Source organism: Neolamprologus multifasciatus, chromosome 4, assembly GCF_963576455.1.
Source record: "Neolamprologus multifasciatus chromosome 4, fNeoMul1.2, whole genome shotgun sequence".
NCBI classification, from domain to species: Eukaryota; Metazoa; Chordata; class Actinopteri; order Cichliformes; family Cichlidae; genus Neolamprologus; species Neolamprologus multifasciatus.
The window spans coordinates 21,820,306-21,838,652 of NC_140442.1; the positions used below are offsets into that span (position 1 = coordinate 21,820,306).

At 40.5% G+C, this 18,347-nt stretch overlaps 2 protein-coding genes across 2 annotated transcripts; both read left to right on the plus strand.

The window, feature by feature from the left end:
• Positions 1–524: 524 nt before the first annotated feature.
• On the plus strand, positions 525–3,975 carry slc25a17 (solute carrier family 25 member 17). Its single transcript, XM_085155901.1, has 9 exons — positions 525–736; positions 1,160–1,220; positions 1,315–1,381; positions 1,534–1,685; positions 1,883–1,999; positions 2,114–2,262; positions 2,574–2,669; positions 2,806–2,894; positions 3,640–3,975. The coding sequence occupies exons 1-9, from the start codon at positions 683–685 to the stop codon at positions 3,791–3,793; spliced, it is 939 nt and encodes a 312-aa protein (XP_085012027.1). The 5' UTR covers positions 525–682; the 3' UTR covers positions 3,794–3,975.
• Positions 3,976–5,024: 1,049 nt separating this feature from the next.
• Positions 5,025–14,153, plus strand: znf598 (zinc finger protein 598). The gene is made up of 12 exons (XM_085157761.1): positions 5,025–5,415; positions 6,745–6,857; positions 7,414–7,543; positions 8,224–8,435; positions 8,544–8,761; positions 8,853–8,946; positions 9,326–9,513; positions 9,616–9,694; positions 9,801–10,687; positions 11,572–11,737; positions 11,836–11,983; positions 12,965–14,153. The coding sequence occupies exons 1-12, from the start codon at positions 5,242–5,244 to the stop codon at positions 13,337–13,339; spliced, it is 2,784 nt and encodes a 927-aa protein (XP_085013887.1). The 5' UTR covers positions 5,025–5,241; the 3' UTR covers positions 13,340–14,153.
• Positions 14,154–18,347: the final 4,194 nt, after the last annotated feature.

Consider the following 18,347-nt stretch of genomic DNA (forward strand, 5'->3'; position numbering starts at 1 on the left):
GGGGGGGGGGGGGGGGGGCGCCAGAGGGAGTGTTCGCCCAGGGCGCCAAACAGGCTAGGACCGCCACTGACTGCAGGTTACCTGAGTGTAATGTTTTTCAGCTAAAAAGAAACATGGTCTGACTCATACCTAACTATATAAAATGTAACTGAAGGTTAAATTCAGCTAACATGTCCCGTTTTAAGCCAGACACTTACACCTCCACTCCGCTGCGTCTCAGCCACCATCGCTCTGGCAGCAACGGCGCTGGAGCCAGAGTAGGTGAGAGGCGAGCTGGAACAAACCATTGTCTGTAGGGGGGGGGGGGGGTATCTATACTTTTGTTGTTAAAATGTTACGTCTCAACCAAGTACTGCATGCTTTTTTATATTTTTAGTAGTGTGTCACACAAACAGCAAATATTGTCAAAAAAAAGTAAGAAATCTTTGGGGGTGCTTTGATTCATTTCGGGGGTGCTGAAAATCCAGAAAATCCTGAAGTTCAAACAGGAACGTGTAGGGCGAAGAGAACTACATTTCCCTAAAGCCATCGCGCCAGTCTGAAACGAGGAAGCAAGCTGTTTATTAGAGAGAGGCACACAAGAACAGCTAGCAAGAGAAGGGGAGGCTGTAATAATAATTATTAGGCTGTCGAGGCAATATTGAATATTATTGAATGTAACAGACTCAATTTGGCGGTGACAATGAGCGAGGTTTTCTCGTATGAGAGTTTGGTTCATGCTGTCTCAGGAGCAGTGGTAAGTTGATCTTAGTTTCAGTATGCGCTGCTTAATTTTAAGTCACAAATGGGAGTTGCTGTAGCGTCACTACTTATATGCTTTAAAGATATCCAAACAGAGCTCAGTTCAAAATAACAATTTCCACTCCCAACTTTACCAAAAACAATAAATAGTAGATAATGTAATGTAGGAAGTGTTTACAATAACCTCTTTATTCGGCGAAATGTTAATGTACGTGTAACTTATTAAACGCACCGAAGTGAATACTGAATAACAATCATATATAAAACGTCTTATTTTAGATCCTAGTGTGCATTTTAAACCGTTTACATGTATGTTCCTGTAACTTGCTCGATTTTTTATATGGGGTTCATTCGGGGGTTTGTTCCATATGTGAAAACAAAATGGCATGCCATGGATTTCTTACTGTTGCCCCTTTAGGGAAGTGTGACTGCAATGACAGTGTTCTTCCCTCTTGATACTGCCAGACTACGGCTCCAGGGTAAGAGAGCAGAAATCACAGTCTCATTTCCAAAAGTTTTGGGTTTTTTTGTTTTGTTTTTACTGAAAGAAAATCCCCATCTGTTTGTGTTCAGTGGATGAAAACAGGAAAGCCAAATCAACTCCAGCCATTCTGGCAGAAATTGTGAAAGAGGAAGGATTGTGAGTATAAATAGTGAAAATCTCAATGTGTTTCAAGCCAAAACTATTTTAATAAATTTGCACGCATCCCCTCAAACATTAAAACACAGTCTTTCAAGCAGTAGAAGGCTGCTAAGATGTGTTCCTGTGTTTACCTCTGCACCCTTCTTCAGACTGGCACCCTATAGAGGTTGGTTCCCTGTCATCTGCAGCCTGTGCTGTTCCAACTTTGTCTACTTCTACTGCTTCCACTGCCTCAAGGCTAGCTGGCTGAAAGGAAAACAGTCAGCACCAAGCACTGACTTGATCATAGGCATCGCAGCAGGTGAGGTGGTCATTGGCAAGAACTGCCATCTAATTTCAGACGAGTCCCTCATACCTTTGTCCTAAGAATGACTAGCGTGAACTCCTATTTAGTAGCCTATTCTGCACAGTGTATAAAACCAGTTTACATTATTTACATTTCTAAATGCTGAAACAGATAGTAAAGATTCAATTACATCTGCCTCTTTGTCTCTCCAGGGGTTGTAAATGTACTTGTCACCACCCCTTTGTGGGTCGTCAATACCAGACTGAAGCTCCAGGGCTCTAAGTTTCACAATGAAGACATCCGTCCCACAAACTACTCTGGGATTCTGGGTAAATGACCTTACATTTTACTTTTAATGAGTATTTGTGCAAACCTTCTACACATGTGCATACTACAAGTTCTCTCTTTCGCGCGTTTGTTTCCAAATTGTTTTGATTTTGCAGATGCATTTGTGCAGATCATCCGTGACGAGGGCGTCGCAGCACTGTGGAACGGGACCTTCCCGTCCCTGCTGCTGGTGCTGAACCCCGCTATCCAATTCATGATTTATGAGGGCCTGAAGAGGCAGCTGAGGAGAGGCATTCCCAGGGAGGTGAGTAAGAAAAGGGAAGGGAAGTATGCAGACATTGTCTGGTTGGTAATTATGTTTACATGATTTGTTCAGTGGCTTTGCATGTGTTCCCTGATCTTTTGAACACCACATGTTGTGAGACTTTTTTTTGGACACTACCACAGCGTTTGTGGGTATGTTTATTAGCTAAGGAAAATCTGATAGGCAGAGAGAGTAAAACTTTTGCACTTCACCTGTTACTGAGGTCATCTGAACTCAAAACTTTCACCTTTGGGATATGTTTGTTGCTCTGATGATACACAAAAGATTCAGGTTCTTCTTTCTGCCCAAAGCTGTCATCACTGGAGGTCTTTGTGATCGGGGCCATCGCCAAAGCTATCGCCACCACTGTGACATACCCACTGCAGACCATACAGTCCATTCTTAGGGTATGTCTGCATTGTGTTGTTCACTTTTAAAGTGACACATATAATCTTTTAGTAGCTAGATTTGTGACTGTATGAACCTGTAACAAAGAAAACATTAATCTCAGAGATGCTTTTCTTTTTTGTTCAATCACCACAGTTCGGACAGTACAACAACACATCAACAGAGAAGTCGAAGCTGCTGTCCAGTCTCAGAACTATCAAGTGTCTGCTGGTCAACAGGGTGAGGTAAGTGTTTACACACACATATTAACATACTTGCAGTGCAAATTGCCACCATGACGTATGGGTTAGAAGGTCCTGGGTTTGAAGCGTGTTCTTTGACTAGCGTGTTCTTGGAGGTTTTGCCTGTGTTTGGCTGTCGTTCTATGAAAAAGATGTGATTGAATTGGATAAGGAGAGGAAAATGGCTGGATGGGAACCCCAAATATGGTTTTGTTACATCCACATTAGAATCTGCTTGATTTTGGGTGTCCGCATTTAAACAGAGCATACTAGGTAACATGGGTTAGAATTACTATGAAGAACAAGATAAAAGAAATAGCTCCATTTGGTATTTAAAAAAATCTGTATGCATGCAGAAGCTGCTCTGTTTGTTTGTTTTTTTGCGTTGTTTTTTTTAATTTACAACAGAAACCATTGCAAATGCATTATCATACACATCTGTAATAATTATATACAACTAACTGTACAGTCAGACTCTATAGAACTCATCAGGAAAACACACTGGATAATCTCTGCATTTATATTTTAACAATTAGATTAATTATATCCAGCATAACAAGCAAATGATCCCTGGTTTAATTCCTTGATTGAACCTTATGAATTAGGGAGTATTTGAAAGGTGCTTTATATGGAGTATGGGCATTCATCACTGGGCCCTCGTGATATGTCACCTGAGTTACTGAATATTAATACTTTTGCTCTTTCACCTCTTGTTCTTTAATGTTTTCATGCTGGTTTTCTTCTGTAGGAAGTATGGTATGTTGGGTCTTTTTAAAGGCCTTGAAGCGAAGCTGCTGCAGACGGTGCTGACTGCTGCTCTCATGTTCCTTCTCTACGAGAAGATCGCAAGCTGCACCTTCAGAGTGATGGGACTGAGCAACAACCACTACAAGAGGCGCTAGCTTACAAAGACACTTAACAATCCTGCACACTTGACCACAATAAAGGACAGATGAGCAATGGAAATCACTGCTGACAGACTGTATGAGTGACTGGGGCTTCACCTGCCTGGACACCAGTCACTTTTTTAAAAAGGTGAAACTGTAACTTGCGTAAGCCATCCAATAAAACATTACAAACTAAAGAGTCCTTTGGGAATTTATAGGTAAAGAGGTAATGTTTGATTATGTGGAAGATGAGAAGTGCAAAGTTTTGGGTGTTTTTTGGAAACAGCTAAATCAGAAAAGTTCTTCTGTCTCTCTGGGTTCTGTCTCCAAGTCATCCATAGACACAAGAGAGCACCAAGATCTGGGTTACGGCATTGACTCATCTCTTTAGTTAAATACACACAAATAGAAAATCCTTGATGGACCTGACTGTAGGAATAACTTCCTGTTTACCAGCAGCAGAATAAAAAAGATCAGTGTGTGGATACAAAGATTTAAAGAGGCGATTACAAAACATAAGCACAAGAACTCATGTTAAAAACCAAAGCTTTATTAACACAGCTACTTTTAACATGGATGTGTTTGATTCAGATGACAGACTTGGTTTGGAATGACCCTCAGCAAACAAACATTTTAAGCAGCAGTTTTATTATGACCTGGTGGCAGGTATAGTTTTTAAGATGAGGGCATTTTACAGACATTGAAGGCCTTAAAGGAAACTGTATCAGGTGGAAGTGCATTGCAAAGTATTTGGGCAGGGCAACTAAAGGTTCTGAGTCCCATGGTAGCCAGGTGAACAAGTGGAATAGACAAGAGACCTTGAATATCAGATAAATACTAAGGAACAAGGTTATGAAGGTCTGTGAAAGTGGGAAGGAGGATCTTGAAGTTGATGCATAGGTGAACTGGAAGCAGTAGGTATTAATGGACCTAAAGTGTGGCAAGAAAATATACACCACCAGCATCCCAATGATCCAGACCAGACAACGATTTAAGATAATAAAAAAAAAAAAAAAAAATATATATATATATATATATATATATATATATATATATATGTTATATATTCACGTATATATTCACAATTCACGTCGGCCCACCTTGGAATATATATATATATATATATATATATATATATATATTCCAAGGTGGGCCGACGTGAATTGTAGCTTCAGTCTGCTTTTTTAGCCGCAGCTTTAATGAATGTTTTCCAAAGTACAACACCTCCTATCAGCACATTTACCGGTTCCCACCAAGGTACGCACGTGGGGCTCGCACAGATCCCACAAGGTGTGATGGGTAAAAGCACCGCTGCAGCGTGCGCTCGGTCCATCCCTGTGGTGTGTTGATCGCTGGTGTAACAGTTTCGTGACGCGGCAGTAGACTTTCATAATTACGTAAGCACTTCAGCTCTGTGGCGCTCCCAAATAACTATTAAGCTTGACTTGTGCCTTTTCACCAAGATGGACTCAACAACGACAAAAGACGCGGAGAAGAACTGTGTTCTGTGCTGCCAAGAGGTCGAGATCTTCGCCTTGGGAAAATGCGACCATCCCGTTTGTTACCGCTGCTCCACCAAGATGAGGGTGCTGTGCGATCAGAAGTACTGCGCCGTCTGCCGGGAGGAGCTCGACAAGGTGCGCGTTCTTCTGCTACTTTAACCCGGGGATGAAGCCTTGTGGCGTTAGCTAGGCCGTAGCGTTCTCATAGCTTTTACTCTATAAAAATAGGCACAAGTTGTGTGTTGGCATCCTAACTGCGTTCATAATCAATTAAAATAGTCACCAGGGGAAAAAAGAGGTGGCAACTCATTGTGCGTACCCACTGTGGAGAACACTTTTTTTCCTCGCTGTCATTAACTTAGCTTAGCTAACTAGCGAATATTAGCAAGTGCATAAGTTAGCTTATCTGTTAGACTGACACTGGTCAGAAAGAGTTGGTTTAGAAGCCGGCTTTTATAATTGAGCTGATGACAGAGTGCTTGTCTATCCGACGTTTATGGCTATACCTCATTTAGCCAGGGTGACAGTAAACTCTATAATACATCTTTAATTGAACACGTTAGCTGTCACCTCTCAATTTAGCGTGAGCTTTAGCGGCGCTGGTATGCTACCTGTTATTACTGGGTTGTGATAAATGTTTAATTGATATAGTTTTAGAGGTCATTGTGATGTCTGCCTACTGTCACCCCTGAATAAATTCCGAATCTTGATTGCAGATGACGGAATGAGTCAAAACAGGTGGACGGTGGCACCGGCCTCCTCATAACACTCCCTTAAAGGCCAAATACACCTGTGATCAGAAGTTTACATCCACTCATTATGGGAATGAATGTCATGGTCGTTTGGGGCTATAAATGACTTCGTTCTTTCTCCAGGGTAAAATGATTGTATAGCACACATCTTTAATGACTTTGATAAAACAAGATAGGGTTAAATGTGGACACCACAGTTCCAGTAGGACAATGATCCCAAACACACATGAAAACTGGATTTAGAATAGATAAAGCAGGTTAGCAATAAGCCTCTGGAATGGCCTTCCCAAAGTCCCTACTTCAGCCCCACTGAGCATTTGTTGACTGTGCTTAGAAAACAACTCTGAGACTGACCAATTTGATTGAAGTCTAACAATTTTGTCAAGAATAGTAGTCAAATATCCAGCCAGGATTACAGAGAGCATTTCAACCTTTCAGCTCTAAATTAACATGACATTCGTGGCGATGTTGAGTGGACGTAAACTTTCCCAACAGCTGGATGTTGTAATGTCAAACCGTGTTGAATTGCCTAGATTAGAAGCGTACCAAGTATGCATCCTCTGTACTGACGTGGTTTTGCTCGTGCATCATTTCATGTGATATTACAGTAGGTGTTTGTGAGACATCACTGGTATGCTTTCTATTTCTAAAACAATCATCTTCCTCCAGTTACCACAGGTTATTACTAATCTGACTGTCATGTTGTTTTCAGGTGGTGTTTGTGAAAAAACTGGAGGCCTTTCAGTCTCTGCCCTATCAGCAGTTCCACTGTGAGAAAAAGTATGACATCTATTTTGTGGATGAGAAGATCTATGCCCAGTACAGGTACTAGATGTCTCTATTCTTTGTACTTGTGTTGCTCTTTGGCATTTCAGTTCATTTATACTACAAAACCCAGAAATAGCAGTAAGAGAATTACAGTTAATATAGCTGAACTTTTGCTTGAAAAATACAATGGAAATGTATATAGAGAGCCATGCTGGTATTAACTAATGTTATGTGTGGTTAGAGATGGTGCTCTTGCTGTCTCAGTATATGGTCATATTGTAAATGTATACAAGCATGTGTATAAACCGGTATAACTAAAAGTCGGCTTTTAAAGCCTTTAGTGTTATCTTCTTGAACACTCCATGCTGTGTTCTTGTTTTGATTGCTTTTAAAGTGAGTCTAAGTTTGTGTGATGACTAAAGTGAGCGCTTTTATTTGCAAATGTGTAAATGACTTGCTTTAGCAGTAAGTATCCTCAATCTGATCTGTCATTTAACTAAACAAAAACTTGGCTTGAACTTTGGGTTTTTCCTGCTGTATCCAACTGGTTTTATTGCCCTTTTTGATTTTTACTTGACGCCGACTGAACCTTTCCTCGATGTGTGTTTGTCAGGCATCTGCTGTTGCCCGAGTGTCTCCGCTGCTCGGAGCCCAAGGTTTTCTCCAGGTTTGAGGAGCTCGAGCAGCACATGAGGAAGCAGCATGAGCTTTTCTGCTGCAAGCTCTGCACAAAGCATCTAAAGGTATCATCATCCCTAAAGAGTAAATAAAGGGGTGTCTGATCGGGTTCTCAGTATTACATGACTACAGTAGTAGCACAAATGTACATGGAAACTTTGTAGCACAAACGGTTCTTTTTGGTCTTTTTCTTTTTAATTTACTGGAGCTACCACCAACAGTGTTCAGATATAAATATGAATGTTTAGTTAGTTACTCTTTATTTCAGTTTGAAGGCATCCAGTCATTGTCCTTGACAGCAGTATCTGCTACTAAATGGTAACAAAAGCACTTACACAATACAGTTGTTGAATTATATTAAATTCACCCCCCTTTTTAAGGTTGTTATTTGATGTATTGCTTTTCACACCAAATCAATGAGAAACCGTAGCGTTGTTCAAGTTGTCTGTCGATAACTGAAAGTGCTGTGCATCAGGTCATTAACTTAAACGGTTTTGCTTGTACCATTAAGTCAGATTTACAAATTTTGCAATTATTTTTTATGCATTTGTTGTTGTTTTTTTTAAACCTGCTGTTGCATATAAAAATGCTGAGTTGGACAGACTTACATTTTCAGGCAAATAAGGGCTGGTTGAAGGAAGCCAAGGAAGGAATAAAGAAGACAGATGTCAATATCCCGATAAAGAGCTTTGTTTGCTGATTTCCTGAATAGTTATTTACTTTAAAAGTTACTCTTTCCCTGCAGATCTTTTCCCATGAACGGAAGTGGTATAATCGTAAGGAGCTGGCACGTCACAGAGCGCATGGAGACCCAGATGACACCAGTCACAGAGGCCACCCGCTCTGCAAGTTCTGCGATGACCGTTACCTTGATAACGATGAGCTGCTGAAACACCTGCGCAGGGATCACTACTTTTGCCACTTCTGTGACGCAGATGGCTCTCAGGAGTACTACAGGTGTGTGTGAGACCCTTTCACCCATCCACACAAACCCTCCTTTGTTTTTGTTACCTAATGTAGAAGAATATTAAACCAGACTTTTGTTTTTAACTGTGCTACCAACAGTGATTACCAGTATCTGAGTGAGCACTTCAGAGAGAGTCACTATCTGTGCGAGGAAGGTCGCTGCGCCACAGAACAGTTCACTCACGCGTTTCGCTCCGAGATTGACTACAAGGCTCACAAGGCTGCAGCACACAGCAAGAACCGAGCAGAGGCTCGACAGAACCGCCACATCGACCTGCAGTTTAACTACGCCCCAAGACAGCAGAGGCGAAATGAAGGTCGGTCGGTCGAGATGGTGTTTTTGTATTGCCATACCACCAGGATTTCTGTTTGGCATTTGAGATGATCAGAACACATGCGTCCTTACAGGTATGGTGACAGGCGAGGACTATGAGGAGGTGCGTCACAACCGAGGAGGAAGGGGAAGGCCTCACGGGGGACAAAAAAGCTGGAGGTACTCAAGGTGAGTATAAATGACCAGCTCTGAGTTAACTGGAAGGGAGCATTAGTGGTGGAGCTGTCAGAATTGGAAGAGATGGCTGTTGTTAAAGGGTACATTCGTCTTTGTCTGTGACATGGAAATTTGGCAGGATATAAAAAGATGGATGGGTGCAGTTATATGCATGAGTACTGGACTGCAGAGCATCCACTTGTATTGAGAGACAGACATGGAAAACATTTGAAGAATGACTGCACAGCATTGTTGCACCTGGGTGACTCACATTGTGCTATTACTGTGTTTGCGTGCTCGTGTGTCTGTATATTACTTTAAAAAACTTCAGCAGCTGTTCGAGTGGGAGTAGTTTCTTGCTTTTTACCGTTTTGTCTGCTTGTCTGCACAGAAATGAGGAAGACAGGCAGGTGGAAGCTGCTTTGAGGGCATCCATTGCAATGCGAAGACAAGAAGAGAGAGCAGCAGTGCAGGAGAGGAGCGCTCCCAAACACTGCAGAGAGGAGAGGGCCGAAAGACTAGAACCGGAAGAGCTCAGACACCCGAGCGGACATGCCAAACAAGCGAACAAACCTCCAGGTAAAAAGTAAACTGAAGAAACATACATAATGGTTATGGTTGCTAGATGTTAGGCGTATTTGTCTGCTAGTTTTAGTGTATTTATTTCTGCCTCTTTAACAGTAAAAACAATGAAGAGCCAGAACCCGCGAGATGTAGAAGATGACTTCCCAGCTTTGGGAGCCACAGCTGCTGCACCTGTGTAAGCTTCATCAGAGTACAATGTTAAGTTCTCATCATTCAGTGTGTGTGTGAGCATAGTGTGACACAAATCTGTCATTTGTGCTGTTTTTTGTTTGTCCCTGCAGTGTAAAGCCAGCTCCTGCAGTGACTGCACCATCCCACGTAGCTTTAAAGGAGGACGACTTCCCCAGCCTGTCAATTGCCACGCTCACAACCCCCATGACTCCAGCTTACTCTGTGCAGCCTAAGAAGACGTCCTCTTTTCAAGAAGAGGATTTCCCTGCTCTCGTCTCCAGAGTCCGGGCCCCCAAACCTGCAGCTGGTACCACCTCTGCTTGGTCCAACCACACATCTACAGCTAAACCCAACACTCATCCTCCTCCCTCCTCCAGACCTCCCCCACCCCTCTCCTCTGTATCCTCTGGCCCTCAGCTCCTGTCCTCCTCATCCTCGTCGTCTTCACGGAGGAAAAAGAAAGTGGGTGAGAACGGGAAAGCGTTGTCAAATTACTCTCCCCTTCATTCCGACGATGAAAGCGGAGGAATGACGCAGCAGGAGTTCCGCTCAGTGCCCACCATGTTGGATATTTCCTCTCTGCTAACTGTTAAAGCAGGCAGCAGCAAATCCTCAAACCCAGCTGTGACCTCGAGCGCTTCAAATCCAACCCCCAACACCGATCTCCCGACCCCAAAAGCCAACAAGAAGAAAAAACAGAAGAATCCAACTGCTCCCCCTACATCTGCAACTACAACATCAGACCTGGGAACAACTGTAAATCCAGTGTCAGTGGAAACGACGGCACAAAAGGAAAATGTTCCTGAGAAAACGTGGAACAAACCGCTTTCCGGTCCAGTGACAGCGGCACTTACAAGTGGGCTGGCTAACGGCTACGCTGAGCAATCGCCACCCACTAGCAAAGATGACGCTCCGGTAACAAATCATCCCAATACGGAGCCTGCCGATGAACAAGAGGAGGAGTTCCCTGCCCTCATGACCAAAAATCCACCACCAGGTACGGAATAACAATCCACAGTATTCATTTATCGTCAATTTACACGTACTGTTGCTTCTTTCCATCCAATATATACACCATACAGGTGTTTTTTACAGGACCTCAAACTACAAACGACTAATACATTTAAAACTGAACGTACAGCTGCTTTAATGACTGATAGCTGCCATCACAAAGAAGCGGGGGGGGGACTTCCTGGAAATCATTTGGAAACTCTCCAACTTAGCTCTTACAATAAACAGAGTCAATAAGAATTATGGAAAGTCATTTCTGTTCTTTGATTGTGTGGTTGATTGGAAACCAGGAATTGTTCATTATTAGGAAATATGATATTTGATTGATATGAGAGTGGTCCGGCAAGCAGTGGTAAAAAGGTAGACAGCTAAGGTTTTTCATAGACTTCATATAAAAGAAGAGCCCCATAGAGTTTGACTCCTCATTTAGTGAACGGTTTGGCTAATCTAATGTTTTGGTTTGGTTTGGGTTTTTTTGTTTGTTTGTTTGTTTGTTTGTTTTTTAGCCAGATGTTACTACAAAGCACCCACATCCCTAAATTTAAAAAAACAACAACAACAAAAAAGTCACCCAACACAGTTGTTGTAAAGAGGGAAACTGGTTAAAACTTTTTTATACCCAGCTGTGAACATGCTCTTCAAAATGTTCTTAGGTGAATATTTAAACCCCGAGCTCTGAGCTTTGATTTGACTTAATTTTCGGTTTTCATCAAATTAATGATGTAATACTATTGTAAAACCGTATAAATGCCTCACAAATAAGCATTTTGTTTAAACACTGCGGTGTTGGTTTTATAGTTAAAACCCTGAGAACTGTTTTTCAGAGTTGGTACTGCATCATTCAAAGTTCACGTTCTCTTTGTTTTTCAGGCTTTAAGACCTCTTTCCCAATGAAAGCCTCAGTTCCAGCCCCATCCTCCACCATGCCCCTGCCTCCACCTGGCCTGGGCATGTCAGCCCCTAAACCTCCCCCAGGGTTCACAGGGATCCCCCTCAACAGCAATGTGGTGGAGTCTACACCCCCAGTAGTCAACCTGTGAGCCTATCTCGTTTTTCTACATTACATGATCACTGCTTGACACAAAGGTTTTTGGTTGGCCTTGTCGGTACTTAGTGTTTTTTGTCTGTTCCCAGGCCTCCCAAAGTGCCGAGCAATGGTTACCTGGTGCCAGAGGACTTCCGCGAGAGGAACCTGGAGCTGATCCAGTCCATTAGGAAGTACCTCGACGATGACGAATCAAAATTCAACCAGTTCAAAAACTACTCTGCCCAGTTCAGACAGGTACTCACTACATAAGAGCTGAATACTCTGTTGGTATGGATATTTTGTCTGGGTTTTTTTTTGTTTTTTGTTCCCCATCCCCTTTAAATGCCCCTGAAGTGGTTACAGCTCTGTGTTAAGGTTGTGCATCCCTCCAAGTGTTGTGAAAAGTAGTATCTCAGGGACAGACTTTTATTTTATTTTTTTAATTTTTTAATTCTAGTTCACTTTGACTTAAATGAGTAAGTTAGAATTTAGTTGTATTTGGCCTTATACATCAATTATGACATAATAAATAGTAACTGTCACTGCTTTATCATCCTCAAATGAGGATAAAGTGATTATGAAGGTCAAAGGTTAACGTACATCATCGTAATGTTGCGCATAAACACAACCATTATTCAGCACCGTTACTCAGAGTCAGGAGGGTTGTGTGCGTGATTATCATAGCGTAGATCAAGAGAATTTATTATAATGATGTCATGATTTTCCACATTTATATAAAAAAAAGTTCTTCTGTGCTGCCAGCTAAAAATGTGAATACGTATGTGCATGTGCTACCTGATTTTTATGGCTGCAACTTTATTTTCTCTCTGAATCAGCTTTATTGGACAAACATAATAAATTTAAATACCTTTGATTGGATTACATTAAAGCCTTCACCTCTATATTTTGCTCTAGTTTGGACAGATGTGGATGTAAAGTGCCACTCCCCTGGTTGTAGGACTGTGTAGTCAATCAGTAAAACAAAACTGCAGCTGATTTCTGCATTATATTAATTATTATTAATAATATAATAATAATAATAATAATGCTTCTGTGTGTTGAGTGAAAAATGTTTAGCCCAGTGGTTATTTTGTTGGGGCTTACCTTTTCCCAAGACTATATTTCTTTATTTAACATGAATGACAAACGAGAAGAAGCCCACTGAAAGAACCTGCTCCTCACATTTGGCACTTCCTGTTTGTTTACTTTGCTCATATGTCATCTCTGTCTTTCCAGGGTGTGATATCAGCAGCCCAGTACCACCGCAGCTGTAAGGACCTGCTTGGGGATGGCTTTAACCGCATCTTCAATGAGCTGCTTGTGCTCTTACCAGACACGGGCAAGCAGCAGGAGCTCCTGACTGCGCACGGAGACTGTAAGGCACTGGAGAAGCAGTCTGGGGCTGGAGGAGGAAAGAAAAATAAAAACAAGAAGAACGCCTGGCAGACGCCTGCTACAGCGGTTAACATGGCAGCTGAGCTGGACTGCCGGGTGTGCCCAACTTGCAAACAGGTGCTGGCCCCCAAAGACTTCAACTCCCACAAGACCCTGCACATCACGGAGAGCGAGGAGTTCCCCTCTTTGCAGTCGATTAGCCGCATCATCAGCTAGCCCCCCTTTCTCAGCCTTCCTCTGGTCCGTTTGCCATTGCGAGGCGAATTCAGTTTTGTGGTTCTGACACAGCCACGCAGCAGCCGGTGTGGGAAAGCAGCAGCTCATTTCCTCTGGGAGGAGTCGGAGGCCTAGTGTAGCAAAAGAAGATGGTTCATGGTGTTTCCACTTTGATGGGGATTAATATTGATAGGTTTATGTGATTGGTTTACAATTTAAGATGCACAGGGTCGCCACATCTTAAATCTTCTTTCAACTCTTATCGTTTGAGGACGTCCCCAGCTGGCACTGGCACCGGCAACGTCTAATCAGAACTCTAAATTTATTTAATGAAAGCGGAGAGACGAGCCAGGGCTTTACTTGAAGAATGCAATGCTCCCTAATGCTGATATTATATTGATTTTCTTTTCTTTCTTTCTTTTTTACCTTGCTCTGGCAAGTTGATAAAGTCTGCATGAGTCTCCAGCTGTGCTGCTTGGTTAAATAAGAGGTTCAGTTTGAATATTTAGCTTTATATTTATAGCTGTCTAATTGCTTTTAATTGTTCATTGCTCTATGCAGGCCTGTCAACAGTGTCAGTGAATGGACTCCTCATTCAGGACGGTGTGTCAGAAAGTGAGCTGCTTCAGAAATTGGAACAAATTATGGATTCATCAGTTGAATGCTTTTTGTTTTTCTTTCAATAAACCCCATTCTCTTTTATTCCGTTTGCACAACTCACCAGTAGATTTCATAATTTTGTTTAAGGACTGGTACAAATGTGGCCATGATGTTGCACAAGGTTTCAAAAGGAAATTAAAGAACTGAACAATGAGTCTTGTTGTATATTTCTCAACAGTTTTGTTCAAATTGTCTTTTTAAAATTGGGAGAAACAAGATGGTAACAATTGAGATCTCCACTTCTGACTACACATTTGGTTATGATGAACAAATTCAGCTGAAGGCACCGTTGTTTCCACCCACACTCGGTCTGCGTACTCAAGTAAAATCAAGCACTGACACAAATTTACAGGTGATGGATTATCTACTCATCTCTTTGTCATGTTTGTACTGTTGTCAGCAGGGCGTCTGTGTATTAAAGTGGCAGACTAGTTTTCACAGAGTAGACTGCTCTATTTTCGACCTGCTGCCAAAAACACAGTTTCTGTTGACACTGCAAAGTTCTCCATGTTTGACTTGATGGCAGTTTGTTGTTTTTAACCATTTTTCATTATATTGCTCCAGTGGTCTGCTGACACAGTGCTGTGCAGGCTCACGAATGACCTTTTAACCCTTAGTTTTATGAATCGTAGTGCTATTGTGGTTCCAATATTTAGCTTGCTGTATTTTGCCCAAGGACACTTCAGTATATGGATGATAGAGCTGGGGAATGAACCGCTGACCATCTGAATAGTAGACTGCACGCACTGAACCACTGTAAGATCTTTGTGGGCCATGAGTAACAGTTGGGTAACTACACCCCACACACATGATGGCACATTATTTAATCACAAACAAAAAACGTCTTCATGTTTGATTTGACACCAAGATCACATAAAAAACAAGTGCAGTGCAAGTCTAACTATACTGAAAATGGATATCAGCAGAGGTGGGACCAAGTCATTGTTTTGCAAGTCTCAAGTCAAGTCTCAAGTAATGTCAGGCAAGTCAGAGTCGAGTCTCAAGTCACTGGTGTAAAAGTCCGAGTAAAGTCACAAGTCTGAAACTTTGAATTTCAAGTCCTTTTGAGTCTTTAAAAAAAAACTAAAAAAGAATGTTGCAGTTATATGCTAAATGTAAATATTAGACCATGTAATTTTTAAATCTTTGTTTTTCTCAACACATGACAAAATAGTGAACTTAGAAAATATACAGAAATTGTGAAATTGCACCTCTATAAAATGCAGCTCAATTAAACTTAGCTCCAAGAATAATTTTCACCAACAGTTCTGAGATAAGCTGCATGTTATTCTTGGATGCGCTTGTAGGGCCGGCTTTAAAATCGCATGACAAAAATATCATACACATTAACAAAAACTGTATCACCAACGGAGCCTGGACAACATTTGCTAGTTAGATGAAGTCAGCTATCTCATCGTAGCAAAAGAGAAGCACCACCTACCGTTCTTTATGCAACTTCAACTGTCGGAGAAAGTTGAAGTTGTTCCATCTCTGTCTGTAATTCTCTTCTTGCATGTTTTGCATATTGCGTTTCGGTTTTTTGTTGACTACTTCATAGTTTATGTACCTGAAAAAAATAACATTTTTGAGCGGGTTTTTTTTTTTCTTTTAAAAAAAAATCTGGTTAATTTGATTGGCTGTGCTACAGCTCACGCATACGTATGGAGAGTGGTTTGAATAAATGAATGAATGAATTGAATTAACGGTGCACACTTTCTATGTAATATGCGTGTTAAATTTTATATTTGGGGTGAAATATCAAGTCTTTTCAAGTAAACCGTTTCAAGTCCAATTGAAGTCCCAGGTCATTGGTGTAAAAGTCCAAGTCAAGTCACAAGTCTTAGAACATTTTTTCAAGTCTAAAGTCATAAAATTAATGACTCGAGTCTGACTCGAGTCCAAGTCATGTGACTTGAGTCCACACCTCTGGATATCAGAAAAGCAATAATATAGCAGGTTTTGTACCAATTGTGGTACTTGTATCCACCTGTGAATGATTTCCCTCTAAAGTTAAGTTATCTGGTGCACAATTAGAGCTTTCTTATTGAAGAAGTGTATGGGTTGGCACAGCTTCCATTCTCTAAAGCTTTGGAAAGCCCAGGGAAACAGTGTGTATATGGAAAATAAAATAAAGTAAATGGTAAATGGCCTGTATTTGTATAGCGCTTTACTTAGTCCCTAAGGAGCCCAAGTCACAGGTCCTCACCCACAAAACCCAGGGACACAAACAGCCAGTCCAGAACATGGTTTCTTTTTTATTGGAGTGATGGTCAGACTGCAGTCCAGAGACATTCAGGTAATAGACAGTGATACACATCTCTGTACACGCATTTTTACACTGAAGAGGTCAAACACCTTCAGGAAAGGAAGAAGCAACTCAGAAGAAACGTTTAAGGGGTAACACGCCATAAAATCAATGTTCACTTGAATTCTTGGTTGATGTATCCATGCAACGTATTGTACTATATGACATGCCTTCTTTACGACCTCGGTCTAACAGATTAATGGCACGAACGACTGATTTTAGCCCCTTTAAGAGTGATTGGACAAAGTATTTCCAACAGAGAGTGCTTTCTAGTTATAAATATGCATTATCGACATAAATGTATTTATTTGTTGTTGTTTTTTAAATTTTCTGTAGTAGTGGACACATCAGACCCTGAACAGCATCACACAATAATTTCATTTACTTCAATAACATACTGAATTTTACAATCAAACCAATACCACGGTGGTGTACATGGGCCAGAGCACAAAACACAGAGAATGCTTGTATTATTATTATTATTATCTACCACAGTGACTGAAGAAGAGACTGAAGCACTGAGAACATCAATACAACCTGACCTGACAGCAACCCAATCTACCCAGTAACACCCCAGCAGCACCTCTCACCCAACCACAGTTATCTGTTCACTACCATCCCGGCAACACTGAAGACTTAAAGGACTACATCGGTGCTTTCTGACACATAACGACAGACTATTTTCAAAACTCATGCCATAAACTGAACTTAAACTTTATCCATAGCTGCTTAACCCTCTGGATTCCATCAAAATCACTACCCTCTCAGCTTGTTTGTGGCCAAAAATGGCCACCCCTTGTTTACGTTTACAAAATGCTATAAAATTCATATATATTAAGAAAAATTCCCACTTTTTTTTACATGATTTTTTAGATTAGTACCAGTGCTGTTCATGAAAATCAAAATTTCATTCAAATTCATAATTTTAACCCTTTAAATACCAGTTAGATCACATAATCCTAGGAACTCATAAATGGAAAAAATCACAAAACCCCAATTTTTTTCCAAATAAAACATGCCATCTGATTTACTTTCTAACCATGATGGAGGTTAGATGTATAACAATAATTAAAAGTATCAATGACTTTTATACATCTTTGTTTTTTTGTGCAGTGACAGAAAAACATAAAAACTTCCTCTCAGCTTGTTTGTGGCCAAAAATGGCCACCCCTTGTTTACGTTTACAAAATGCTATAAAATTCATATATATTAAGAAAAATTCCCACTTTTTTTTACATGATTTTTTAGATTAGTACCAGTGCTGTTCATGAAAATCAAAATTTCATTCAAATTCATAATTTTAACCCTTTAAATACCAGTTAGATCACATAATCCTAGGAACTCATAAATGGAAAAAATCACAAAACCCCAATTTTTTTCCAAATAAAACATGCCATCTGATTTACTTTCTAACCATGATGGAGGTTAGATGTATAACAATAATTAAAAGTATCAATGACTTTTATACATCTTTGTTTTTTTTGTGCAGTGACAGAAAACATAAAAACTTCCTCTCAGCTTGTTTGTGGCCAAAAATGGCCACCCCTTGTTTACGTTTACAAAATGCTATAAAATTCATATATATTAAGAAAAATTCCCACTTTTTTTTTACATGATTTTTTAGATTAGTACCAGTGCTGTTCATGAAAATCAAAATTTCATTCAAATTCATAATTTTAACCCTTTAAATACCAGTTAGATCACATAATCCTAGGAACTCATAAATGGAAAAAATCACAAAACCCCAATTTTTTTCCAAATAAAACATGCCATCTGATTTACTTTCTAACCATGATGGAGGTTAGATGTATAACAATAATTAAAAGTATCAATGACTTTTATACATCTTTGTTTTTTTGTGCAGTGACAGAAAAACATAAAAACTTCCTCTCAGCTTGTTTGTGGCCAAAAATGGCCACCCCTTGTTTACGTTTACAAAATGCTATAAAATTCATATATATTAAGAAAAATTCCCACTTTTTTTGACATGATTTTTTAGATTAGTACCAGTGCTGTTCATGAAAATCAAAATTTCATTCAAAT

Excerpts from the sequence above, each read along its gene's own strand:
- znf598 (XM_085157761.1), top strand. The coding sequence starts at position 5,242 with ATGGACTCAACAACGACAAAAGACGCGGAGAAGAACTGTGTTCTGTGC. Across the intron at positions 10,688-11,571 it reads GACCAAAAATCCACCACCAG|GCTTTAAGACCTCTTTCCCA; the intron begins GTACGGAATAAC and ends TTTGTTTTTCAG. Across the intron at positions 11,738-11,835 it reads ACACCCCCAGTAGTCAACCT|GCCTCCCAAAGTGCCGAGCA; the intron begins GTGAGCCTATCT and ends GTCTGTTCCCAG.
- slc25a17 (XM_085155901.1), top strand. The coding sequence starts at position 683 with ATGAGCGAGGTTTTCTCGTATGAGAGTTTGGTTCATGCTGTCTCAGGA. Across the intron at positions 1,686-1,882 it reads GATCATAGGCATCGCAGCAG|GGGTTGTAAATGTACTTGTC; the intron begins GTGAGGTGGTCA and ends TTGTCTCTCCAG. Across the intron at positions 2,895-3,639 it reads CTGCTGGTCAACAGGGTGAG|GAAGTATGGTATGTTGGGTC; the intron begins GTAAGTGTTTAC and ends TTTCTTCTGTAG.